The following is a 27,018-nucleotide window of genomic DNA, read 5'->3' as shown; positions in this document are numbered from 1 at the left end:
GGACACAGACTGAACTGGGCAAAACCAGGTCCCCTCATAAGGAGCAGCACTCAGCTATGACAAATCAAATTAGCACCCATCCACTTGGCAAAGGGCAATTTCAAAATATACCAGCTACTTCAGCCTTGAAAACAAGACAGCCACATAAACCTCTGCAATTAGGCAATGTCCTAGCTAATGCCCAGACCTCCAATCCAGTCACCACAAAGCTGATTTAACCCTAGAATTTAAGGGAAGAGCTACCTTTTTCAACTAACGGGAGGCGGTACTTAAGTACCACCGAGCTTTCTTCTCTGAAAAATCCCTGGAAAGGTGTGTTTAACCAACAATGGCAACTTTGGTTCATTGCCTAGGAGCTAATGCCGGGATATCATCCAGTTTTGAAACTGCACTTAAAGGACGGAAATTGAGCCACTAATGTGCTGGTATTTCAACAGCTGTTCTCAACTGATGGCAAGAAAATGCTGCAGCATCAAATATAAAGCGGGTTGTGCTTTTTTCCTGAAGCTATAAGCCCAAAATCAAAACGGAACACGACCTTCTAGGCATCAGTCACTTAAGACAATGGCCAAGTTAAAATAAATGAATCTGGCAAGAGATTGATCTCACTCTTGGAAAAAGCTTTGCACAGAAGACCCTAGCTGACTGCACATCTTGTCAAATCACACACTCCTCACTGAAACCACTGTGTTCTGCAGCACATCAGCTCTCTACTGGGATGGGAGAGAAAAAGAAGCATTTTTCTAGATGCAACTACTACCAGTGTCAAATCTTGCATCCTATCACAGGGATAAGCAAACCCTCAGAAAAGCCCTTCTGTCCTCTCTTTTCCAAGAGCCCATCAAAACAACAGTCTGGTCTGTAAATTCAGACTGCCCGACTCTGAACTTCAGGTGATGCCAAGCAAAGTGCAGATGGGATGTCTGCAACGCATGACACCACAGCAACCCCACCATGCTGCTGCACGAAGGCATTTTCTCAGCCAGATTACCAGCAAAAAAGGTTCAGGTGCATTAACAAAGGCATCACAGATGAATGAGCAACAACCACCTTTCTGCTCTTAGCCTACCTCATATACAAGGCATTGTGCCTCCGCCTCGGTCACTTTTCCATTACTGAAATGCAAGACAAAATATTTCACCCTAAGTTTACCCCAAGCTAGAAGCATGCATGCCAGCACTGATGTATGGTAACTCAACAGTACATCCAAGCTTTGGGCAAGTAAGAGAAGACTTTCATGATGTTAATTCTAAGCCATTGAAGAATTTCCTTCCCTTTCTTGCTTTAAAAAACAATCTGAGATCACTCCACAAAAGAATACAGTTTGACAGGGTAAAGTTTTCTCTGTATTTCTCACTTTCTCCTTCTTCAGGCATTTCATACTTAGAAGAGTTTGAAGGATGAGATTGATCAATTTGGGAGGATACTAAAAAGAGGGATTAAAAAAACAGTGAAAATTGGCACAGAACATGAGTTAGCAATGAAATACAATTTCTCAGCTCCCTGGCTAACTATGCACTCAGTGTTTTTAAAGCACCTCTTTGCCCCAAAGTATCCAGCAAGATATGAGACCTCTACTCTGCAAATTACTAACTTAAACCTAGAGAAACTAGAGGGCATTAGAAGGTTGCATTCAAATGCAACCCAACAACATGTGATTGCAGCCTCACTGCTGCAGCCCTACATCGCTTCCTTATTTTACGGGGAGGAGGCAGGGGTAATAAATATATTGCCTACAATCAAGCCAAGCCATTTGAATCCCTTCCCCTGCAGGAGCTGCCCATAACAGAGTAAGAAACAGGGGTGTTTTTTTCCCAAGCAACCTCAGCCAAAAGAAATGTTCATCACATGCGATAAGAAGGGATGAACTTCCAGCTTTGCAGGATTACAGCATCCATTTGCCTGCTATTACCACTACCCCAGCTGGGCTAAAGACAACAAGCTGGCCTGATTTTAAGCCTATCTACAGAATTTCATGTAAGACAATAACCTGCTTATTTGTGAAGGCATCAAAAAACCAAAGGTTTCCCTTCCCATTACAAGAGAGTAGATAAGCTGGTTTTATCTCCTTAAGAGAACCTTCCCTCCACAAAAGCTTCACAAGACACAGGATTATTTTAGAAGCAGTTTAAAAGCCTGACTTATGAGGACAGTAAAAAGCACAGGGGAAAAATCTCCACTGGAAGATTTGTTTTTAATTCTCAGAGCATTAAGACAGACCCAGGTATCAGATAAAATACTAATTGCTATCATTAGGACTTGCAGTATTCATTTGTACCAATATTAATGCACTCAGCAACCCAAGCAGTTTACATATCGAATTTTTAGCTCCACAGATTAGGAATACTTCCTTAGTACCTTCATTTCTAAAAGCCATTAGCTAGCTGAGCTGGTTCCAGGGATAGCACTTACGCCACTACAAAAGAGGACAAATTAACTGCAGTAATGCTCTTCTGTCCCAGATGATAGAAAAGAGGGGGGAAAAAAATGCCAAAGCTAACGAGAGCACATTTTGCAGTTTTGCCAGAACAGCACTTCCTCGGCTGCGAGTTTTAGAACTCAAATAAGCCTTAAAAAAAAAAGAGAGAAACAGAAAGGCAATAAACCGAAGGGCCTCACACTTTTGTTATGAGTGCCTCCTGTTTCTGACACTGTAAGGCGGAAGCACCATTGACGTTTACCTGTGGAAAGAGTAGAAAAAAAGGTTTTATCAGCAGAATCTTCCTTCCCCCAAGAGAGCATTTAAAGTGGGCCACAGAATGAAAGTAGCTTTTCAAGGCAAGTTTATTTTAAGCAATAGCACAAGTCTTAGGCTCACTGCATGAGTAGGAACTGCTAAGATCAAACCACATCCTCAGCTTCCACCTGAACCCACACATTTTCCCAAACCAGGGACCCTCTGACAACCTCCCTGTGCCCAAACCTTAATGTTTGTGTTTGCCATTTGCCTTTCCTCACTTCATCAGAGCCAATGTGTCGCACAACTCAGCACGTAGTAAATCAAGGCAGAGGGAGATTGCTCATAGCGACTGCACGAGCTAGGTCAACTCTGATTAGGGTAACGTGCGGAATACAGGTATTGCCGCTGTAATTAAGGACTGTACTCCTATGTAACAAGTTTTTCCCAGGAGAAGGCTTCCTGACTGAAAACAAACCGCACAAAACCACCAACGACACAGCAGCTTCCTTTATTTATTCTGCTCCTAAGAAGAAGGAAGACCTTAATTAGCCACGCCTTAGCTGACACCTCGTTGCCTGTACAGGCTCCGGCCACAAAAGGAGCATCTGACCAGCGTAACTACGCAGCGTAACTGGCCTAGCCACAGGTGAGTACCGGACTTGCAGCCTTCAGCCAGCCAGCTTCCTACCGGAGAGCCAGGGACTGGGATTGAGCAATGCCACCTCAGCCTTGGAGGGTGCTAGCTGTTGCATGCGCCTGCAGTGTTTTGATTCGCACCCCAGTAATGAATCTGCTCCTCCGTCCCTCCCTGCCACCCCCAGCGTGACAAATATCTTTACGTAAGCACCAGGCAGAGAATATTTGTTAGTCAGCTCCTAATTATAGCTGAAGGTTTGGACTGCCTGCTGCCCCCCTCACCAACGGATGTGGGCACACTGAGTGATACCAGACACAGGATCTCTCAGAAATAAAGAATCAACGAACCTTTAGACATATGGAGTGAACTGCGTGAAAGAAAAACACATTCAGGTCACGCTCATCTTACCACTGCTCCCTGGTACCACCAGCTTCTTGTGTTGCATTTATTTCTACCACTGCCATACTGAAACCTTTTTTTTCCAAAGGGTTGGCAATTTTTTTTTTCACCATATAGAGTGTATGCAAAATGAACATATATGTACTATCCCACCAGCCCTGAGAATTCAAGGGGAGTGGCTAGACAATGGCTAATTATAGCTTCAGCACAAAAACAAACAAGGCAGCAACTCAGAGTAAGACCAGCAGCATCCCAGCTTCCACTACAGAGAAGGAACATAAAACTATCAAAACAAGACGAAAAAAGGCTAATTTGAGGCTCAAAAAACATGTGGTTTCACGAGAGCCCAAAGGGCTTTCAAAATTAGGTGCAATTTCAAATTTCATTTAACCCAAAACACACATAAGATGTTGTTACCTATTGTTCACTTTGCTTACTACAACAAACCAATTTTATAAAAGCAAAGTCTCTGCACACATCTAGGCACGCCCCAGGTAACACGGGTCTCAAATCTCATGAGAGACAGGATTCACTTGATAGATGCCCTACGTGAACCCATGACGGATCTCATCATGGGTCACCGGCTCCAAGAAGGTGCAGCTTCTGCAAGGAAACACCTTCTCCCAGCACCAGCATTAGGATAAAAGAAGCGCTCAGTCCCCTGTGTGCTGGGACTCATCTGGACACATTTGTTCGTTCCTCCACCCGGCATCCTCTCAGATGCGGATCACGCAGTCCTTTCTGCATGCCTTCTGGAGAACAAAATGGGTATTTATTTGAAACATTTTGTGAGTAGCTCAGTGCCACGCAGAGGTACACGCAACATTAAAAGATAAAGTCTTGGCGGGAGCTGTCTGAAAGGAGATGATAGCATGGCAATTGTTCTGGGAACAGGCATCCTCAAACAAAGGCAGTCCCAAGACCTGGCACAGCTTCCTAGCAGGGTTATGCAAGCCTCCGACAAAACCCCTAGTATCAGCACAAACTGAATGCCACTATTATACATTAAGGGACCTCTTCTTGGGCAACTTTGACCACAGTGCAGGATCCTCAAGACTATCTTATCAACACCAACACACAAAACCCTTCGGCCCCTGCCATACCTAGTCACATGCCCTTCCTGATACATGGCATGGATGGATCTCGATGAGCTAAGAGGGGCAATGGAAACAGAAACGCTCAGAACACAGGGGCTTCCAAGTGACTTTTACCTGCAAATTTCTAGAAATGCAAATCTTTCCCAACAAAGAATAAAGAAAATCTTACCACAGTCACCACAGCCCGCTGCAAAGAGACCAACGCACCTGCTACTACAACATCAATCAACAGAATCCAAATCTCAGTTACACATCACGCTCTAAGGACAGTACTAAACATAATTCAAAGCCCCTATGGCTACCCTAACCAGTAAAGGGCCACAGCTGTTTAGCCAGTACATAAAGAGATTTCAGCACTAAAACTCTAGAAGGAAGGCCTGCTAATACTTGAAAGGGAATGTCTTTGACTGCCTGGGATGCAGGGAATGAGAGCAGTAGTTCTAGGTCAAAACCACATCACTCCGTTACCAACAACCAAAGAGTGTGAACAGATCAGGCTTTCTGAAACAATGCTCACTGCACCCTGGGGTCTGCGGTGGGAGACAGCTGGTGCAAGAGGCGATCAGATTGAAACTATGCCTTTTTATTGCCAGAACCATGCGTTTGGCAGAAGAGGTAAGCAGCACCTCAAAATCTGTATTCACAGAAGTAGGCTCTACTGAATCCCTTTTGCCAAGACAGTCACAGCAAGGTTTTTGATCACTGCCACACCAATTAAACCGCATATACACAGTAAACGCCGTGATTAGGTTTAACACCACCAAACAGTGGAAGCATGCGCTGGAGAAATCAAAAGCAAGGTGCAAGGCATCACCTCAGCAGATCCTCCCCTGCTCGGTTAGCAATTCATCTATAACTTGTAAGGCTAGCAAGAGAGCGGAAAACTGCACTTAGTAAGCTAAAAGTGCGCAGCACATGGGAAAAGCAAGATTTTTCTTCATCTAGGTAAGAGAACTTCCAGTGCCTCACAGTCCCTCTTGATAAGGTCACAGGGAGGATCGCAGATATAAACCACAATTTAGGAAAACTGCCATATACCAGCGTTTACTCTAGAGAAAGCTTCAGCCCCTGAGTATACAGCCAACTTCATTAGCTTTCCAGAAGCCAGGAACCCTGTGCAAAAGCTGCTGTCTAGTCTAATGAATAAAACAGCAAACCTGCACAGGTCTTCCAGACACAGTAAGTAGCTGTTTTCTCCGCAAAGCCACGGCATAGAGAGGCTAAGGTGAGAACAGCCTGACCACACAGCACGCTTCCAGCAACCCCAGGCCAGTCTAGACCACATCGTGCACAAGGTGCGCAGTATTTACTCAGTTCCAAAAGAGCTAAGTTTTGGCAGCTGAAAGCAACCGAAACACAAGCCGTGCAGGCTCTCGATGCTGTCCAAGGCTACGCACACTGACAGAAGCAAGGCCTGCCTTTGCTCCCACACAGAGGTGGTGACACACTGGCTGGGCACAACTCCACGCCAGAGTGGGAAGGGGAAGCGGCACTTGAGTGTTTGGGCACCGACAGCCACTCCTCGTGACCGAGTGGGAAAAGGCAGTCAGACAGAGATGATGCTCCTTCATCAATTGTAGTAGCAGCCATGATTTCAGGCACCTTCCTGGGGGGAAAGAAAAAAAAAGACAGCACCCCTTCCAGGTCTGAGGACTCAGAAAACACATGCCATACCACTACGTGCCAGTGCTAGCTATATTTCAAGCAAACCCAGCTGCAACTGAAGAGTTTGCTTCTCCACTACTTCTAGCCAAAAAAAAGAAGCCCCCACAATAAATAAGTAAACAGAGTCTCTATTAGCCAGATAACTTTTAGCAGACACTAAAGGCGCCTTCACCAAAACCCAGAGCAAGCGGAAAATATCATTTCTACCCCACCCCGCTGAAACAAACCCACAGAGCCAGCAGAAAATACCATTTCTAACTCTCCCTACCCTGAAACTAGACACCTGTGGGAGGCGAGGAAAGCGCTGCACGGCTAGCAGGCCTGCAAGAGTGATTCCCCCTTCGTTTAGGGGCACAGCATGGGCCTTGCCCGGCCGCCGGCGGGGGCGCGGGGGGGGGGGGATCCGGCGGGAGGGGGCCGTCGGCCCCCTCCCGCCGGATCCCCCCCCCCCGCGCCCCCGCCGGCGGCCGGGCAAGGCCCCTGAGAGCCCCCCGCCAGACCAGGCCCCGGCCTCCCTGCCTCAGGGCCGGGACAGCGCAGGCCTCTCACCGGGACACCCCTATCTCTCACCCCTCCGTACACCGGCCGAGTCAGGGACCCACCACCCCACACTCCCCGCTCACCATCGCCGCTGACTTCTGCTGCCGCCACCACCACCTCCTCCTCAGCTTCGCCGGGTCCCGGCGCGGCCCCGCTCCTCCCCGCCCCGGCACTGAGATTACCCGGCACCTCCCCGCCGCGCCCTCACGACGGCGCCCCCTGCTGGGCGCGCCGCCGGCTGCGCGCGCGCCCGCCGAAAGGGAGGAGCGGGAAGCAGCGGGCGGGAGGGAGGGCGGCGGGCGAGGCCTAATTTGAGGCGGTTCCCTCAACATATGGGCCGCAGAGTCGGCGCTGGAGCATGGGAAAACGCAGGTTTTTTTGTTAAAAGCCTGAAAAAGGAGAGAGAGGGGTTTATAAACTCGTTCTGATCCCTGCCCGGCCTTGACAGCCCGGGTCTGAGGAACTGCCCCCTCACACCACGACGACCAGGGAAACTTCCACAGGGAGAGGAGCTCCCGATAATGACAATTTAGGGAATTAATGAGCAAGCAGATCTCAGAGCTTGCATCTAATCAGCTGCTGCAAAACCCCAGGGGAGCCCCTTGCTTCCAGAGCTCTGCATCACCGGAGTCATCCTCATGCACCACAAACACTTGGTTAACACCAGATCAGCTGAAGCTGATGAGAAATTTTATTCAGAGGTTATTCCAGCATCCAGTTGCTCTTAAGCCCCACCATCGGTTTTATGAAACATTTGTCAGATGCACAGTTCCTGCACTTTCTTCCAAAAAGCTCTCATTCCAGGCAAAACGTAAGGCAACGGTCAATAACATAAAGCTACTGGTCAATACGGCATTGGACTGTTCTGGGTGGGTCGGGTGTGACCCCCCCCCAAGACAAAGGTTGGGTGCTGGGTTTCAAGCGCAACAAGCAGAATGTTGTTCAGGACCAGCCTCCTGCGAGCACAGCGATTTTTAGGCATCCAGGACAAACATCCAAAGGGCATTTAGAGTTGTGAGAAGCAACATTTAGAAGAAATCGTGTTACAAAATAGTTCCAGCTAGAAGGGAACCTACAACGATCATCAAACTGCCTGACCACTTCAGGGCTGACCAAAAGTTAAAGCATGTTATTAAGGGCATTGTCCAAATGCCTCAAACACTGACACACTCAGGGCATCGACCACCTCTCTAGGAAGCCTCTTCCAGGGTTTGACCACCCTCTTGGTAAAGAAATGCTTCTTAATGTCCAGTCTAAACTCTCCTCCTGGCTCCGCTTTGAACTATTCCCACACATCCTACCCCTGGATACCAGGGAGAAGAGGTCAGCACTTCCATCTCCACTTCCCCTCCTCTGGAAGCTGTAGAGAGCAACGAGGTTGCCCCTCAGCCTGCTTTTCTCCATGCTAAACAAACCCAGAGTCCTTAGTCGCTCCTCATAGGATGCTTCCAGTTGCATAGCATCCCGTTTGCAAAGCGGGAGGTAGCCATGCAATGTTTCACAGCTCCACGCCCCAAGGGTGGGAGGCTGCCTCTGGGGAACCTGGAAAGAGGGAGAGATGGGCAATGGCAAAACAGAAAGGGAAACATTTCAAATCAGTAGCTCCTTGTGCAGCCTGACTTCAGGTAGGGTTGTGTTTTGAGGGCAAACACACAAGTGGATGCTCTGGTTGCCAGCAAGTGGTGTGAATTTGACAATACCACAGCAGCATTTGCCTCGTTTCCAGCCCAAAAATTAATGCGTGGACCAACTGCAGGTCAGTGTGTCGCAGGGTGCTGCACTATCTTGAGCAAGTGCCCCTCTCCTTGGAGATGGCAGCAGGAACAAGTGCTCATCTTCACCTGGGCCTACACAGGAGCTCTTGGAGGGCAAGGTCTGAAGCCCACACTCAAACCAGTTATTAAATCATCATTGCGGTCTTTGCCAGAGTTGAATCGAAACCTGCAGTTATTCGATGCCTCTTGTATCCATAACAAATTGTTTGAGACACACCTTTTGTTGCAAGCTTCCAAACCTATTAAGACATAAGGTGCATTAAAAGTAAAACTGCAGATTTCTGGTTACTTGCTCCAGAACACATCTTGGTTTTAAAACGTATAAATCCATACATTCTCTTGCACAGATTCAGGTGTGGCTTTTTCAATGATTGCATTTGACCTGCATGCTTTTGTTTTTACAGTGTTTTGAAATGGGTATACAAGCATCACCCCTTGGCATTTGTAGTTAGTACAAATATTTAACTCTGTGCTGTCTTTACAAGTGGTGACTGTTTTCGTCGGCTGTCACCATGCCATCCAAGCTGTCTCCTCACAGAAGATGGCATCTTACATAAGTCACCAGACAGTACTTTTATCTCAAGAAAATTGCCCTCGTGGGATTGTTTTTAGAAGTATTCCTAGATATCAGATGTTCTTTTTAGCAGAAAAGGGAACAACCAGATCTGTTACTAATCCATATCAGTCTCAAAGTAGGTCTTCTTCCCATGCGCTTGCCAAGCAAGAAAGCATCTGAGACAACCCCCGAAAGTGCTGTGTTTTCTGATCAAAAAAAATCTCTGCAATAAGCACCGAGGCCCCCAAACTCCCAGAAAAAATGTTGCTATTTGGAAAATATCCTTAAAAAACATTTATGTCTAAGTAACATTTTGCTCTCAAGGGGTTGAGAGGAAGTTTTATTTGTTCCTTCAACCCTGAAAAAACCTCTTAGGATGCATCATTGCAAGCCTTGCTAGTCTTTACACACACCTTCACATAATGCCAGGAAACCAAGAGCTTGGTTTGTTTAATCTGGCTAAAAGCACAGCTAGAGAGGAATACTGTAAATATATACGTATATACATGTATAAATACATGGGTGGGGGAGGAAGAAGAGCTCTTTGAGTGAAAGGACAATGCTGGCCTGAGAACAAATGGATGCAGGTTGGCCCTGAACCCATTTAGGCTGAGAACTGGAGGAAGGTTTGCAGCCATTAGGGAGCTGAGGTTGTGCAACAGCCTTTCCTTTAGAGCAGTAACAACTCACAAGCCTCAAAAGCCAGAGTCACTTCTCCAAAGCACGTTACAACAAAAAAACCACAGCTTCTTCACAGCTTTACATCTGAGTTTAAGAACCTAACTTGAAACTGGGAGACTTGCTCCATAGAGATTAGGTTTTCCACATTCATTTAAACCAGGGTTTCCATTTTTCTCTGGTCCATCACACAGCTCCTCCACAACCCAGGCAGAAATTACTGTTGCCACTATTCAGGTAAAAAAAAATGAAAGTACCTTGGCTTCTCCTTGCAGGCGGCAGGATTAGTGTTGTGGCTGTGCCAAAGCAGCTGCTCTCGCACAGAGAAGGGAGTTGCCTTCCCAAGAGCAGCCGGCCGTCACCTGAGCTCCCAGGCCTGCTCTCCATCCATCTCCACTGCTGCCAGCCCCTAGAAGGGCTGGGAAGGGGAGCCTGGGGCTGAGGAGCACAGCAGCCAGGCTGCTTGCATGGCCTGAGCTGACCTAGAGCCTGGTGCAGAGTAAGGCCAGGGTTTGCTGGAGGATGATCACTTATCACTTGCAGCCTCCCAGCAATGCCAAGAGGACCTCTTCTGCAAAGCCACAAGTCTGGCCACCTCCACTCTGCCAACCGAGATGGCTGCCAGCATTGCCCATGCTAAAACAGAGCTCTTGTACCCTCCTTTGAAGGCTGTCTTGGGAAAGGGGCTGAAAAGAAAAAACAAGTCCTGGTTCTGCAATGCTCTGAGACCCTCTCTGTCAGCAGGGCTGTGTGTGGATATTACAGGTTATATACTTATAAGGGAAAAAACATCATTGAGACCAATCCAGCAGGACTGATGCAAAAAGTCAGTCTGAAAGCAGTCGAGTATGAAAAAAAGGAGTGCTTTTCCCTCTTTCCACAAAGTAATGAAAAGATGAGATTATTATAATTTTCTGAATGGAACAAACCCCTCTTTATTCTCTCGACCCTGACGCAGGCCACTCACTCCTGCAAGCAAGCAGCAGCCGGTTGGCAGAGGGGAACAAAAGAAGCTGCGATTGAGCAGCGCAAGCCAGTGCCTCTTGGTTCAGGTGTCAGCAGCACCCTGGCTTCAACATGCATTGGTGAGACAACCTCACAAGGCAGAGAGGAAAGAAGATTTAAATATCTTTGGTGAGGATTTTAAAGGGATATTGCATTCTTGATGTAGTTAAGGTAGTAACAGCTCCGCCTATTCAACCCCATTTTGCCTAGATCTGGCAGTGCTGAAGAGAAGGTGTGGGCTAACCTTTAAAAGGCAGGGAGAAGTAACAGGATTTAATGCAGATTTAAGGTCCTTGATCTACATCAGATCAGAGGGCTTCTTTTAGAGACTGAATTACTTTCTCTGATTCCATAGGACTTGGGATCATTCATATTTGCCATTTACAAGCAGTTTAATGTTGTCTACCTAAGCATAATCACCAATGCCACATTAAGAAACAAATCAATAGGTAAGCCATTAGCAAACCTCCAGCCATAATTCTCAGACATAAGGAAGGTACAATAAGCTCTCTACAAGAAACATTGCTCCCCGCTTCAGCAACAGGCAGGAATTACAATCTCTGCTCCAGCCAGCCATGGCTTGTAGGATATGGAAATGAGAAACACATTGGCTTCCTAGAATAGATCACGATGTACACGTTGTGTCTCGCCCCAGACTCATTTCCTTTCCGTGCATTCCCCGCTGATTGATTAAAGACCACAGTCTGCATCACTGGGAAGTTGCTAGCCAGCTGCCAGCCACACCGTGAGCACCGAGTAGCTGTCAAGTCAGCAGATCCTGACCTCCAAGGGTTCCTCCACCCCACTGCACTGCAAAGCCCTCTGTGCTGCACAGCCAGGAATCCAGAGCATGCAACCTAGGAACCCACACAGCCCCGGGACTCAACCCTGCCAGAAAGGCTCGTAAGAAAGTTCACATGAGGATCTGAAGGTCACAGCTGTGCAGCAGGGGTGTGGAGCTGCTGTTGTGTGTGATTTCAAGACAACATGCTTCCGAAGCATAAAAGCAGAGTCAATAAAATTAAAGTCACATGCTTTGCCTGCTAATGTTGTTTTAGCTGAGGCTTGAGTTTGGATGGAAGTCATCCACTGACCTGCTTCACTTGCTTGTCTGGAGGACCTGAAAGGCCCACGGAGGAGATGCCATCCAGACTTCCCCTGTCCTTTCCCCTGTCTGATGAAAAAACAGGAGCAATACCGCACTGAACACCCACAAAAGTGTCCATAACTAGTACAGAGCAGATGCAGTCTGTAAGCAATTCATCAGCTAAGCCAGTAATCTCCTGAAAACCTCCTAAAAAGCTGAATCATTTTAAGAAAAGAATCTGACCACTATTTAGCAACAGAAAGTAGAAGCAGCAAAATTAAGCAAATGTAGTGTTCCCCACAAGTGGTTCATGTGGATCAAGATTCATATTTCCATCCAAACATCCATGATATTAACACAGCCCAGATCACACTTCTCTTGTCATTTAGTCTGTTTTGTTAGTGTGGTTCTGTACAAGTCTTGCAGGAGCAGAGGATAGGAGAGATTGATGGTAATGAGGAACATTTTCCACCCCCTTTCCCTTCCACCACTCCATGGCTCACATCAGGCAGGTGGCCACAACATGTGCAAGCCCACAGATATCAGCCAAGCAGCTGCTGGGGCAGAACCCCTCACACAGGATCCCAATTCATGCACCCATTGATAAGCTTTTACAAAAAAACATAATCCTGATCTTGCAAAGACCGAGCATGATGTATTTTAGCACAGTGTGCTCTGCTCCGACTGCTCACATCCATATTACACAGGACGCTGGTAACTCAGCTGTGAGATGCTGTTATAAGGGCAGCCCAGACTGCCTCAAGGAAAACTGCATCAGCACCCGTGTAAGATTTGTTTGCCATGTTGCATGCCATGTCAATATGCACGTGGGTGCAACGTGCTGCAGAGGCTGAGCCAGGTACAGTACATCCAGCCTGAGTGCTCCAGGAAAATGTGGTTATTTAGACCGTCATCAACAGGAGCTCTCTGCCCCCAGCTTACCCTGAAGACCTACAGAGGCAAGTCTGGTCTTGAGCAGATGCTCTAAACCTCAACTCAAAGTACACCACAAACTTCAAAATTTACAGTGCGTAAAAATTGAACACATGAAAACACCTTTGAGGGATGAGGACTAGAAGAAAACTCATGCAGATCAGAGGAACAGACTTTTAAAAAGCAATATAAAAATAAATGAGCTCAAAGGGCCCTCACAATGAAAGCTTAACATGGGTTTATGTAAAAAACCATGATGTCTGGTTAACCTAGAACTTCCCAGTCGATTTATTTGATTTATAACTAAACAGATCAAGAACAGTAGCTATTTTCTACACTAGCAAAGTTCTTTCCTGTAGTCTTCATTGACGCAACTTTATATTGTGCACATATGGGCTCAGTTCCTGAAACAACTGCACAGTATTTCTATTTGGCAGGCAGCATAGGTTCTCATCTTACAGAAAATTACACTGGAATTGGTAGAATTAAAAGGAATCCCATTTCTTTTCTTGTTTCCAAGTTGTTCAGGACAGAAGCTACTCACAGTGCTGAAATATGAGCACTTGGAAATAAATATTTATGTTATACATTTTGTGTATGTATTAAGAAAGAAATACAAAGCTCTGGGTTTATACAAACTCTACAGAAGTTAAAGAACACAGCGTAATACATTTTCAACATTTCCCCCCTTGAAACTTAGGAAATGACTTCGCTTAATTACTGTGGCACAAGATTGGGAAATGGCAAATCAGTCAAAGAGCAGCAGTTCTCTAGAAGAAAAAACAGATATAGGGGATTATTTTTTCCCCCCTTTCCTGTCCAGTTTTTATAGCCCTACACATAGCTCCCCAAAAGAAAATTTTTGCTGCCTTTCCAGAAAAAAAAAAAAGAGAAAAGCCTATCAAGTACAAAGCCGTCAGTGTTAGACACCATCTACCACAAGCTGAAAACAGGAAACATTCAACTCCTTGAATAATCCAAGATGCCGAGTTGCAAATTGCAACATCCACATTTTCTGACCAGCCCGAGGATTTCTTGCAAGTGCTGACCCCAGCACTCCCAGACCAGACATTTCTGCCAATGTTTATGGCAGGAACAGTTCAGGCTTTCCTTTCCAGGGGAGGGTCCTGCTCAAAGGACACCGATCCCCCTCCTGCCCCAGTTAGCACCCACAGAGGAGGTGTTTAAGGGTCAGTTGGGAGGTGACACCCCATTGCAGCACTCCAGACATGTCCCAGTGCCACGCTCTGGTCCTCCCCAGCCTGTCCCTCCTGTTACCGCTATTGCTCTGGGACTCTGCCCTTAGTCCCATCCTGGTTTCATGTCTGCTTTCGCCTCCCTCTGATCTCTATAAATCTGACAATTGCCCTCCTCAAGACACACGTTTCTTTCCAAAGGCGCTGGATTTATTGAAGACCAGTGGCACAAAAGCACAAGATGGACCAAATGGCATCAGAGTAAGCACACTGCCTTCCTAGTGCATTTGGGTGCATGTGATTTTACCATCGAGCACCACATCTACTGCTGCAATAAAGCCTCTAGACAAGCACTGAGAAGCACCAAAAAAATTAAAGATCATATTGCTGCTAGGAGGCAGGCCCTGGCATTCTCAGATGCCCTTTGGTACCACATTGCTGCCCTCTCTATTGAGGATGCTCTGGGTGTAGGAAGCCGAAAGAGTCCTCACCCAAAGCAGGGGGTTTGTTTGCATATCTACTTTATTTGTGTCACCCCTTCAAGGCAGCAATAGGGCCTGAAACATTCCCAGAACCAAAAAGGCACCTGGGAACTTCACCTAACAAATCCCCTTTTCTCCTCCCATGCTGGTCCTCGGGTCTCAATGCAGAGCAGGTTACAGGCACCCAGGAGCTGGCAGAGCTCAGGTTTTGACCCTGGACTTTCTTCCACAGCTGCAAGAGTTCAGAGGTCTGGATTAAGTCATCTGAGATGCTTTCCAGTGCTATGCCCTTAAAACACCTTAGGGGATCACTATATCACATCCTGGTTTAATTGCGTAGCACAGGCTACATGCAAAGGCACATCAGACAAGGTTTGGATGAGATCCTCACACTTTCAGCTGTCTTCTAACAACACAAGCGCTTCGCCAGTGTTTCACCACCCCGAGCACCAGGATTCAGCGCCATTTGGAGCAATCCCATTAATTACCATATCCTGCTGCACACTGGCTTTGGTCAGCCATCCAAGCAACACAGCAGCATCACTCCAGAAAACTTGGGGGTTTGGTTTTTTTTTCAATATTACATCAGGTGATGTTCTTGGGAGTTGCAAAATAAACCAGACTTGTAAAATCAAGATGACAACAATTCCCAGTGTAATGGCAATAGTTTTACCATTGGACTAGATGAACCCAATAAATATTAAAATACTTGGATACAAACTTCTTAGCACTCCAGTGGTAGAATAAATTCAGTCCAGGCTGGAAAGCAATGCAAGCTGTTACCAGACCATTAGACCACAACTGAGGCAGCTTCTAACACCTTTCCAAGAGCAGCTGTTTGAATTCAGAGAAAATCCTGCTTGCCAAGGACTAGGTAGAGGTACTACTCCCTGCCAGAGGCACCTTTCCAACTGGATTTGGATTACTGCAACAAGTACCTTGCGGTCCTGGCTTCAGAGTGGCTGTAGTAATATTTGCAATTTCAACGTGCTCTTTCAGTGTCGCAGTTGGTTTCCCACGATTTCTTCAGAGCTTCTGGTCAGTGAAAAACTTTCTAGCTTCACTCTGGAGGCAAGGGAGAAAGCAGCAATAACCTCTCCCTTCAACACAAGAATCCCAGCATTTTGCAAGCAAGCAGAAATTAAAAGCCATGCTTTTTACCAAACAGGGCCAAAATTCTCTCAAATGTCATGTATGTGCCAAAGAATTTCCATAGTTGTTTCTTTGCTCCCACATGCTGACACCAAACATATTCAGTAACAGGGAAATAAAATAGTGACTATCCCATATCGCACAGCAAATTGAGCCTCAGCATGGTGAAACCCCGCAGAAAGCTGATTGCAAGATGGGTACCTGGAAGTCAGCTAACAGCCCCGTATTTATAACAGTAAGCCCCATCTTGGACAACTGTATTCTGTCATCATCTGCATGTGCTCATGCGTATCAGTTTATTATCCCCAAGCCTCATAAGGGACCTGTTCCTATAATACGGCCACAGCTGCAACCACTATATTTGGTGCATAGACATGTAATAGCACTTATGGTCCCCTTCCAAAGTCTAATGACAGCAAACTACTCAACAGCCCCATGGTGGGAATTAGCCTGAGAAGACTATATAATTGCTCCTCACTGTCTGTGTGGCACAGAAACCACAGCCTGGATTCATCCCACTTCACTGAAGTGCCTGAGCAGCGTTAGCTGCAGCTGATAGAGAAGATGCAGCAGTAGGATCTTCCCAAGCATGAATGGTCTGCGTCACCTTCAGATGTGTCCCTTGCTTTCCTCCTCACAACAGAGCAGCTCAGTGGTGACCAAGCTACTAAAACAGACCTTTATAATTTAAGCCCCCAAAGCAACGGAGGAGGAACTGCTGCCCACATCACACCCTACAGCTCTGCTAAGAGGCAGCTGGAGACTCCAAACCCATGTGTGCTCAGCAACTGAGGATGCAAACCTAAAATCCCATCTCTGCATCCCTTTAAGGGGCTCCTCTAGTCTGATAAGCCACAGCCTCCTAACTGCAGCAAATCCACACAGGCTCCTGGCTGAAAAGCCCACGTACTTGCAGTTCCTCTGCATTAGCTTCATCTCACACCTCCAGCAGCCTCTAGGCAAGAGTGCCTAACTCTGTAAACATCTCCATTTTTTGCCAGCTTTTCAGTGCAATACAAAGGCATTTCAAGGTCTAATGTCTTTTAATGCAGAGCAGTGTTTCCATACCCGTCCTGATTATTCTTCATTCATTTGCAAATGCTTTTGCACCTTTTGTCACACCACAGTAGATGTAATGGCCCGAGCGCATGATTTGATTCACAGCTCATACACTTGAGAGATTTACCACCTTGAGTGGGATTTACACCACAATTTTAGAAGGAGGCAAGACTAAACAGTGAACACCCAACTCTGGAAGAGCCTTATCTGGACTGAAAGAGCCCCTGAAGGAAGGTGTCTCTCCCTCTTTTGACCATAGAGGGAGCCGAGTCTCCAGTGTTAACCTCTTAAAAAAAAATTAAGCATTCAAGCTCCAAGTCCCAATATACAGCCCAGAAATTATATTGGCCCCACTCCCCAGCACGATACCCAAACCTCACATGTAGAGGAAGAAAGCAATGCGGATTAAATAATTAATGCCCCTGGATACTGTTTCCCCCCACACTACGGGGGATCACAGAGGAAAAAACACTTCCTTAACTATGATTGATTGCTCTTGCTGGCACAAGAGAAAGAAGTCAGACAGGAATATTCTCCATCGTTCCGCTGGGGTTTTGTCAAACACTATAGCTCCTGCATTTAAATGAATGATAAATTGCTTTTAAGAAGTGACTTTTATGTCAGTGAGCATGTTATTAGATTCCTCTAATCTTACACTGGAAAACAGTCTTCATACCCTACCAATTCTTTAAACCACCCGGAGTGTTGAGAGGTTGCTGTCTAACAAGCTCCTAAGTCATATCTTCCTTGTCAATCTTATCAACCCCTTGTTTAATAGTAAAAATGTAAATAAAAATGCAGGGAGCCTTGGTCTAATGCCTCACAACTCGCATATCACTTCCAAAGAGAGAAACAAAAGATTCTTCAGCTGCACTTGAGGCCTGTCAAGCATCATTTTAATTCTAAGCAAGTTCTAGCTTTCTCAGAGCCACATCCAACACCAGAGCACAGCAGCAGTTTGATGAGTAACAAGACACATTATATCAGAGCCAGCAAAGCCTCCATGATTTCCTTATGTCTGAGGAAGATCAGTTTAAATACCAGTTAAAGAGGGAGACCCCCCTGGGACCACCCATGACTTTATTTGCTATCCTCGCTATGCAAGACAGTGATGCTTCTGGTGGCAGCAGAGATTAAGAGCAACTGGAAGACGATCCCAGTGTTGGCTTCTCCGGCCACTTTGGTGTTTGTTAACAGAGCCTGCTCTTGTATCCCGCCAGCTTAGATTACATATATAGAATATATGTATTTTCAGCCAGCTTAGATTACACAAATAGAATATCTTGCTTTTAACATCAGGATGCTCAGTAATGTAGTAGTTACATCCCAGCATATAAACAAAGACATTGCTGATGATACCATGTACATTGAAAATTAATGGCCAAGGATTTGAAAAGCCTCATGTCAGTGCACATTCATGTCCTCTAGTTACTCCTACTTCTGCAAGCCCAATGTCAGTCTGGTTAGGTCTTGGGGACTAGATGCTATGAAATGACTCCCAGCATTTGCAGAAAGGCATCCGCTGAGCAGAGGAGCTCCTGGAAGCTCTCACTCAAGAGAAATCTGCTCCCCTGGCACTAATCAGAGTAAGTAGTTACCATCAGAGCTGGAAAGGTGCACAATGTTCTAAAGATTTTCTAAAACATATCGCTGCATCATCAAAAAAAATTTCTCTCAGACAGAGCAAGGCTCTTGACTTTCTGAAAGCTTGATCACTTTAAGGGACCTTCATTTGGGAAACCATCTGATTACAAGAATGAAGCATGTGAATGATGAAAACTAGCCACTAAAATTGATCAGAGGACACAGCAGCAGGATTATCATCTTTTTTCTGTAGCGTTTCCTCCTGAAACACTGTGTTAAAAAGTTAATGTTGTGTGTATATGTATTTTAAAAGAAAAAGAGGAACATTAAAATACGAATTCCTGTGCCAGTGATTTCTGTTCTCTTAAACTCTTCCCACTTGGACCACCTCCAAAATCCTTCTATTTGCACTAAATTTAAGCAGAACCAGAAGCAATCTGGTTGCAGGCTGGTGATACCCCACCACCCGACCTGCAATACGAGAGCCCCTCCCCTCCGCAGTTATGCAGCTAGATCCCAAAGCACTGAGCATCAGCTATTAGCTTTTTTTTTAATTTATCTACAAGAAAAGCTGCTGGGGAGGGCCACACTTCAGGCACATCAGTGGGATTTCATTTGTACAGCACACAAAGCTCAGTCTGTGCCTTTTTCTCGATATTTCCAGGCTTAGCTCAGACCAGACACATTTCATGAGGAGATTGGTGCTACATTGATCAAAGGACACATCAGCCATCCAGTCCACATCAGGTGAACAGCCTCTGTCCATGCTTTACAGTGCGGATCTATCCTAAATGGACTTTTTTCCAAAGTAATTCAAGTACCTTAATTCCACTGAATGCAAGTTACACAAATGGCTTTTAAAGAAACCTAGCTTAATGCACTACATTTATAAACAACTACTGGGCAACACTTCTTTCCTCCCTGTAAATGTTATTCTTTGACCCTTGGAGAAAGGCATTAAAGCAGCGTAGCAAAGACCTTATTAAGCAGCAACTTACTAAATCAAGAATTCAAATCAATAGCATAGGCATAGCCTGACTTAAAAACCTATTTTAAAACTAAATTAAAAAGCAGTTGCATTGCCAATTGACAAGATTAGAAAGGTTTCCCTAGCAATTGTGGAGATTACAAACTAATGAACCATGCAGAAAGAAGATGGAGCATGGGGGGCCAGGAGGGGGAGATGTGTGTGCATTTGCACTGTTGGTTTTTAACAAATATGGTCACATCTCAAGGACTTCTAGAAAGCATTATAACCTTAAAACGGGAAAAGTTTCCCAGATATTTTTCATTTCAGCAAGTGCTTCACACTAGCCAAAGGAAGCCCTCATCAGTGCCCAAATCCAAAACAGGAGCAACAGAGGGAGATTAAAATAACTGCAGGATTGGTCACTTGAGCAAAGGGAACAGGATGGGCTTCGCAAAGCCAGACCTTCATCCACAGCTCCCAGAAGGCAGAAGAGCAAGCAAATGCCAGAGCCTTAATGGGGGAACTGGACCCTCTATTTCAGCTGGTTACCAAGGGTTTGTAGGGAAAGAGCAGGGGTCTGGAGAACAGGACCTCCAAGGTGAGAGAGGAAAGAAATAGGGTTGCAGACGAGATACCTTCAAGGAGGAAACAACTTCCCATGTCAACTGGGGCTAGGGTTAGAAGTAAAAAGGTGAAATCGCAGCAAGATGAGACATCTTTATAGCAGTGAAGCACTGGGATAAATTCTCTATAGAAACGGAGAAATCTCCATCAGCAGAGGCTCTTTACAATGAGGACAGACATTCATTTGTCACAGTAAAGCCGGCCACAGGGAGATGGGCCAGGCGACCTCTTGAAGTCAATCCCAGCCCTATTTTCCCACAATTGTGCAAAATATCATTGTGCATTAACACAGCAAAGTCTTTTCTTCAGCTTATCAGACCTCGGGACACCCCAGATTGAGACGTAAACCCAACTCCTACCACTTTGCTGTGCTCAGGCTCTCTCCCCAACCCCATCTATTGAGCCCCCCCCCCCCAGGATGTAGCTATGGTGAGCAACCAACAACTCATAAGGAGCCAAGCCCCAGGGTTACTTCACAGCCCATTTCAGACAGCGGGATGGAGAAAAAAGGAAGACAAAAGAGAGGCAGGCTTTGCTGCTGCCCTGAGAAATGCAGCCTAGCAACCTTCACACAATAAAGCCCAAAGTGCACAGACAGTGCCTTCCAAAGGGGAGTTGCAAACCTCTCCGCAGGGTTGGTGGTGAGCAGCTCTTTTCATACGTCTCATAAACTCATCGCTGGTGTTGACTGCTTTCCTCCACCCAGGTAGCACAATCTAAGTTTTTCCCTAGGAAGCAATTGCCTAAAATGCAGGCTGAGGGGAAAGCACTTCTGGCTTATGTTCAATTTACATGAACTACCTTTAAAAGGGCTGGTCCAAGACCAGAGCTGTATGAAAAAATTAAGACAGATTCACAAATAAATAGCTCCAAACCTTTCAAAGCCCAATATCTATTGTTCCTACCTGAGTGTGGTTGAGGTTTTTTTCACTTGTCTTTAAATATTGTTTGCTTTTTAAATAGGTAACACCAGCACCGGTCAGATACTTTCCTGTCCTTGCTCACAAGGCAGGCGATGGGCTGCTTTGCAGGAATATATATTATCTCCTAAGCTGCTTGTCTTGTAGAAAAAAAATACTTCTGCACAGTACTGCTCCTAATATCTCATTACATCATATGATGAACTCTAATGGCAGAGTCAGACCTCAGGTGCTCGATATACCTGGCCCAACAAAAAACAATTGCACAGCAAAGAGTCACAGGATACATCCCACCTACCTCAGAGACTTGTGCAAGGCGAAGCAGGAGGAAGAAGTAGAAGTTTTGGGAATGATAACAGCTCCTTGGAGGATCCATGGCCCCATACAACACAGGGGAATGAGCAAGGGTGACCCAGGGCAGGCAGTGCCCCCACCCACAGAGTCTGTCTGGAAGCATCTGAGGCTGGGTCCTCATAAAAGCCTCCATCAGCACTCCCCAACACAGCAAGGGCATGAAGCAGCTTAGGACCATCCAGGAACAGCAGGTATGAAGCACATGGAGCAAGTACCAAGACTACAACAGCACAGGCCAAACCAAGCCAACCTGGAGGCTGAGCTTAAATACGCTCCTGGGCCCATGGGTGTGGGTGGAGGCCCCAAGTGAGGCTCCTTAGGACCATTAAGGCTCATTAGTGCCCTCAGCTTTACACTGGGCACACCTGACCCCAAGGGTCCTCCCGACCAGTATGTCCCATATGACCGCAGGGCACCTGGACCATATGTGCTCCTCCCCATCTAACAGACACTGCAGGGAAGGTTCCCTCTGTGTTTAAACCCAGCTTTTAGCAGGAAGAGAATCTGCACAGGTTTACAAGCACAAGAATTGGAAAAAGACTAAGGAGGCACCCATCAGGCACACCTGAATGGGTGTTTAGAAACCATCTGTTGTATGGCTGTAATTACCTCTGATAACTCTGCGTGCTTTTGGAGGAGAGCATTGTCATCTGCTCCCAAGGACCTCCAAGAGGCTGCAGAAGACACTTCTTCAAGGTTTTTCCATTATCGCCATCATTTCCCATGGAGGAGTCGCCTCCAGCCTGGAGGAGAGAGGAAATGCATGGTCCAGGGTGGAGAGGCAATAGCTTAGACAGGGAATGGACAATTCAGCTTCTCCATTAGATACTTGAGCATTGGCCTTTAAAGAGTTGTCGGTGACCTTTGCAGGACGGCAGCTCAGCTGCTGCATAATCAAACAACCCATCAGTGGTCACCCTGTGAGCGAGCATGGACTTCACATTTGAAACATGTGGCTGTAAAGGCAAAATCAGGGGCTACCAGGTCCCTTCCTCCATCTGGTAACTTTTCCTGCCTATTTGAGCTGAAATGGCTCTGAACTGCAGAAAGATGTTGTCAGGTTTCAGAGGTGTCACTTGTCTCCCACTGTGCAGCGGGGAGAGCATCTTGGGAAGGGCTCTTCTGGTGACAGGTGAAGGTCCATCACCTTCTGCCAGCAGCAGAGGCCACGTCGTCCCAGTTGAGACCCGCTGTGTCACCTGCGTGTTTCCCAATCAAGTGCAATTACCATGCAAATTAAACTAGGTACACCACCATCAAATTTCATCATGCTTTTAGCTTGGTTTGCTACAAGCAACCTGATTAGAAGCACCCCAATTAGGTGGAGCAAGGTGGATCATCAGTCAGAAAAGGTCCTGTCCTGCCTGCCTGCTGCCTCGCTTCCCACACCAGACTTTTGTTGCAATCCCGGCTCGCAAAAAAAAAAATAAAAAAAATCCCAGCTCGCAAAAGGCGAGGGGTTGGTTTCACCCATCCACAGGAGAGCACGAGACAGAGCTTCTGCCCCAGGTCCCACCTCTGGGGTGGCACCAGCTTGGGGGTGTGACAGCATGCAAAGACAGAAGAGTGAAAAACAAGGGCTCAGGGCTTTTGGAGACTTTTGAGTGCCACCAGTACAATTATGTGGGAACTGCTCACGCATCTTCAGTTTTTTCTCTCCTAGAGGGAAGAACTGAGGGAGCTTGTTGGCAGAGTCAGTGCTTTCTTTACTGCTGCAATGACAAAAAAGGAGGTGGCAAGGCAGGAAAAGGTGCTGTGGGGGGCATGATGAGGGGCTTTGCAAGCTGAAGGTCGCTTAGAAGGGAAGAGAGAAATAGAGGATGCAACAAGGAGAAAAAATACAATTAAATTCAGTAGGAGGCTGCTCCATCGCTTTTATAAGTCCTGGGTTTTGGGGTGGTTTCAGGATTTTGAGAGTTGTTGGGAATCTCCTTGGAAAAAGGGAAGTTTAAAAGAGCACCTCACTCAGGGTGAAAGGCGCAGCTGGAGGAATCCTGCTCCCCAACCCAAGCTTCGAGCTTTCCCATCCAAAATGTTGAGCCCCTGCAATATGCATCCCTTTGTCATGTACAAACTCGTAGTCTCTGGAGCCCTGTGAACCCCTTCCCTGCGGCGTTGTAAACCTGCCTTCGCCACTCTAAGCCAATGCCTCTGGCAACAAAAATGAATGGGCTTGAGCCAAACCGAGAACTGGTTTGATGCAGTCATTTTACACTTCTTGAATCACGAGCCCGGTCCTGCCTCAGCACACAGCTGAGCTGACACGGTCCCGACTCTGACACCCCGGAGAGGCACGGCAGCAAAGATGGACCAGGATTTATCACCAGCTGCAGATCAAAGGCAGAGAGGACCACGGAGGACCACGGGGCATGGAAAAGCTGATATGGGACAGGAGTGAAGGGCCTCGAGCAGAAGCTGGAAGAAGAGACCTCTGCAAATGAGGAGCAAAGCACAGCACGACACAACGCTTGGTGGAGGGCAAGCTGCCCTCCACTTCCAGCAGCAAGAGCTCGTGGTAAGGAAAAGAGGTTGGAGTGGCTGGAAAAGAGCTGGAGCTGAGGTGGCTGTGACGGGCAGACAGCAAGACTTGCTTTCACAAGCTTCTGGTCCATAGTAGAAAAGATGAGTGGCACCAAATGGGATTTAAAGCCGCTATAGGTCCTTATATCACGTCAGCTGCTGTGTTTAGCAGAGCTGAAGAATTTCGCCTGGTTATCCTTCCATTGCTGAATGTCTTCCAGCAAAACCTTCCTTCTGGCTTTGAGGTTACCGAAGGATGGAGCATCCCCTGATTCCCTTGGCAATATCCTCCACGGTGAGTCATCCTCGCTGCTAAGTTGACCTGTGGGATGTCCTGGTTAGCAGCGGCCACACTGTCCCTCTGGAGTATGACTCTTGAAGTGCAGCCAGCATCCTTTGCTCTTTGCTCTTTTCCACTGAGTCACACTCTAAAGATTTACCCCCAGGGCCCGTTACGTACTCTTTGTTATCTCCTGCTTCCCCCTCTGGGCTATCTGCCTATTTTATCAGCGGGTTTTTTTCTACTTGCTTCCAAGTCTTTCCTAAAACCTCCTGAATAATAAGAGGCTAGAGTGGGTGTGTAACTAAAGATCGAGTGCCAAAAATGGGAAAGGAACAGAGCCCTTAGGAAGTCTTCCCTTCCACCCTCCCATCTGCTCCAGGGTGATCAGATACTGGAAACAGAGCTGGAAGCTCCCCAGCCAGCCAAGATCTGTGCTGGGATATCCCTGAGATGGTGCAGTGATCTCCCCAGTTCAGACCCCGGTACAGTAGCCTTCAAGCCTAGAGAATGGCCGTTGGTGCTGGTATTCCCCTGGATAAGGAGTGTTTGGGTCTCATTATTTCCACTAGACGTTTTTGATGAGAATCTGCACTTGAAAATCCCCTGAAAACACCCACAGGTTGGGGCTTGCAGTTGATGGGCTTTGATGCAACACTTCCCGTTGCCTCCGTCCTGCTTTCATCTAGGTGAGTTCAGCCTCCAGGTAGGTTGACCACCCTTTGCCAAAGTCCACCCTGATGTCACACCTCAGTGGCAAGGTCCCCGCGTGCCTCTCTGACCCTGGGGCATGGTGACCCGGTGACACTGACCCTCTCTGCTCTGCTCTCCTGCCAATGAGTTTCAGAGCTGCCGCGTCAGGTCCTGCAGCCAAACTCCCCCATGGCGATTCAGCAGTGGCTGCTCGCAGCCGGGCAGTGGGGTGAGGACCACATGGAGCATGAGGGTTGGGGAGCAGAGGGTGGGCTTAGCATCCCAATTCTGTCCATAAAGCTTGCCACCAGGTCATTTGCAAGGGAATTAGACAGCAGCACAGCATCCAAATAAGAAAGTGAAATGATGGAGAGGTATCCTTGACTGCACTACATTAGTTTAATTTATTAGAAGAGGATTTGCACTGGCAGGTTGTTCCTGGATGGAAATGGGAGATCACGTATGTGAGAGGTGGAGGAGCACCATAAATTTCAGCAGAGCCATTTTTAGGACCATGCATCTGTCCGTAGGTTTGCAAAGTTTCATAAGGCATCATTTCAACAGCCCCAGATGGGAGAAGGGTCAATAAAAGCTGGTTAATTCTGAAGTGAGGGGAAATTAAAAGCGAAGGTTCAGCAAACATGGGAAAAGAGGATCAGCTTGTGACACTACTATCAAAGCTTTTAATGCAACAGTGGAAATATGCCTCCTTCTGCTTCCTCTTTGCCTTCTTACAGGGAAGAGCATCGTTCTGGGGTTGTTAGAGCTACCGACATCCAGTCTGAGCCACAGGCAGTGAGGGCAGAGACAGGGGAGCACAGGGGGTCTGGCCTCTGGGGATCGGCACCGAGCAGCCCAGCAGGTACTTGCAGAGCAGGTCCAGGGAGCCGAGTGGGGGGGCTGGGGAGGCTATGCTCTGGGGCTCCCCCAACTACAGAGAAAAGACCAACGTGTGGGAAGGATGCGTCAAGGGATGCTGGTGAAATTAGTCTGGCACAAATGCTTTATTTCCCCTTCTTTTGGTTCAGCTGCAGGATGGGTTCAAAGCCCATTGACATTTACCCCGTCACTTGAGCCGTACGTGGATGAAAGCACAGGGCATGGGTAACCATGCAGTGATGCTGGGCGGCAGTGCCTTTGCCTAGACCCACAGCCATGGTGTCAGATAGTCACTATCGAGTGGACAAACACAGCAACACTGAGCAACAGGTTGGTTGCCCTTCATTTTCTGCCCTTCATTTTCATGACTAGCACCAGGAATATAAAACATCTGATTTCTTCTGCTTTACTCTTTCACAGATTCTCCCAGAGACAGAAGCAAGAATCGGGTCTGGAATAAGAGAAACCAGGTGAAAACAGGCACTGAAACTCACTGTGCATCCCAGCCTCCCCTCCTGCACTAACAAACCCAGGGGAGTTTTCTCTCCAGGCAGCGAAGTTGTCGCAGTGACTGGCAAAGCCGCATGTCAGAAAGCGGGATTCATTTCAAAGTTACACATCAAAGTCTGAATGAGGTATTAAATTTCCTACATAATTGATGAAGTTAAATAAATACCATCAGAGGGAGATTAATGTCACAGTAAGGCAGTGCCCAAGATAAGCAGCACATAACATCCTCCAAAGACACCTCTCTCTTTCTGCTGCCTTTAGAAGGATCCAGGATGGTTGGTTTAGTCTAGAGAGCTGGTTTAGGAACCCAGAGATAAATCCCATCCCTGGTGACTTTCCAGCTACATGACTACTTTCCCTGCCCATTGCCATCTTGTCGTGAGGATGAGATTATAACAGAGGAGATGAAGAAATGACAGCAAGACACTTCCCATGCAGATTTCGAGTGGGAGCTCAGCAGCTCATCCCCGGTAGCACAGGCAGTGGATAAACTCCCTTCCTTGGGACCGCTGGAAAAACTCTGCCAAGTGACTATCCCATGGTTTTGCCTCTCAAACTTCCCAGCGGGTAGAAATCAGCAGTCCAGAGTTGCCTACGGGAAAGCAGGTTGCAGCTTGTTGGCTTCCCACCCTCCAGTCCTGGAAGGACTCAGCAGCCAAGTCTAAATAAGCAAACCTGCCAAAGTTCAGTTCCAGTTTGAAGCCTCCTTATCAGCAGGGTCTTTCTCACAAGCTACTTCTGTT

The 27,018-nt window shown here is 46.9% G+C and overlaps 1 protein-coding gene across 1 annotated transcript in view; it reads right to left on the bottom strand.

The window, feature by feature from the left end:
- The window catches only part of SGPL1 (sphingosine-1-phosphate lyase 1), a 29,040-nt gene extending 24,765 nt beyond the window's left edge, over positions 1-4,275 (bottom strand). Inside the window, 5 exon segments of the mRNA XM_009812854.2 lie at positions 564-584; positions 587-637; positions 1,358-1,426; positions 2,620-2,681; positions 4,266-4,275. Of these exon segments, the coding sequence (XP_009811156.2) occupies positions 564-584; positions 587-637; positions 1,358-1,426; positions 2,620-2,681; positions 4,266-4,275 (213 nt within the window).
- Positions 4,276-27,018: the final 22,743 nt, after the last annotated feature.

This window comes from Gavia stellata, chromosome 9 (genome assembly GCF_030936135.1).
Source record: "Gavia stellata isolate bGavSte3 chromosome 9, bGavSte3.hap2, whole genome shotgun sequence".
Lineage (NCBI taxonomy): Eukaryota > Metazoa > Chordata > Aves > Gaviiformes > Gaviidae > Gavia > Gavia stellata.
Note: the sequence above shows the minus strand (reverse complement) of the source record. Positions and strands in the feature narration are given on the sequence as shown.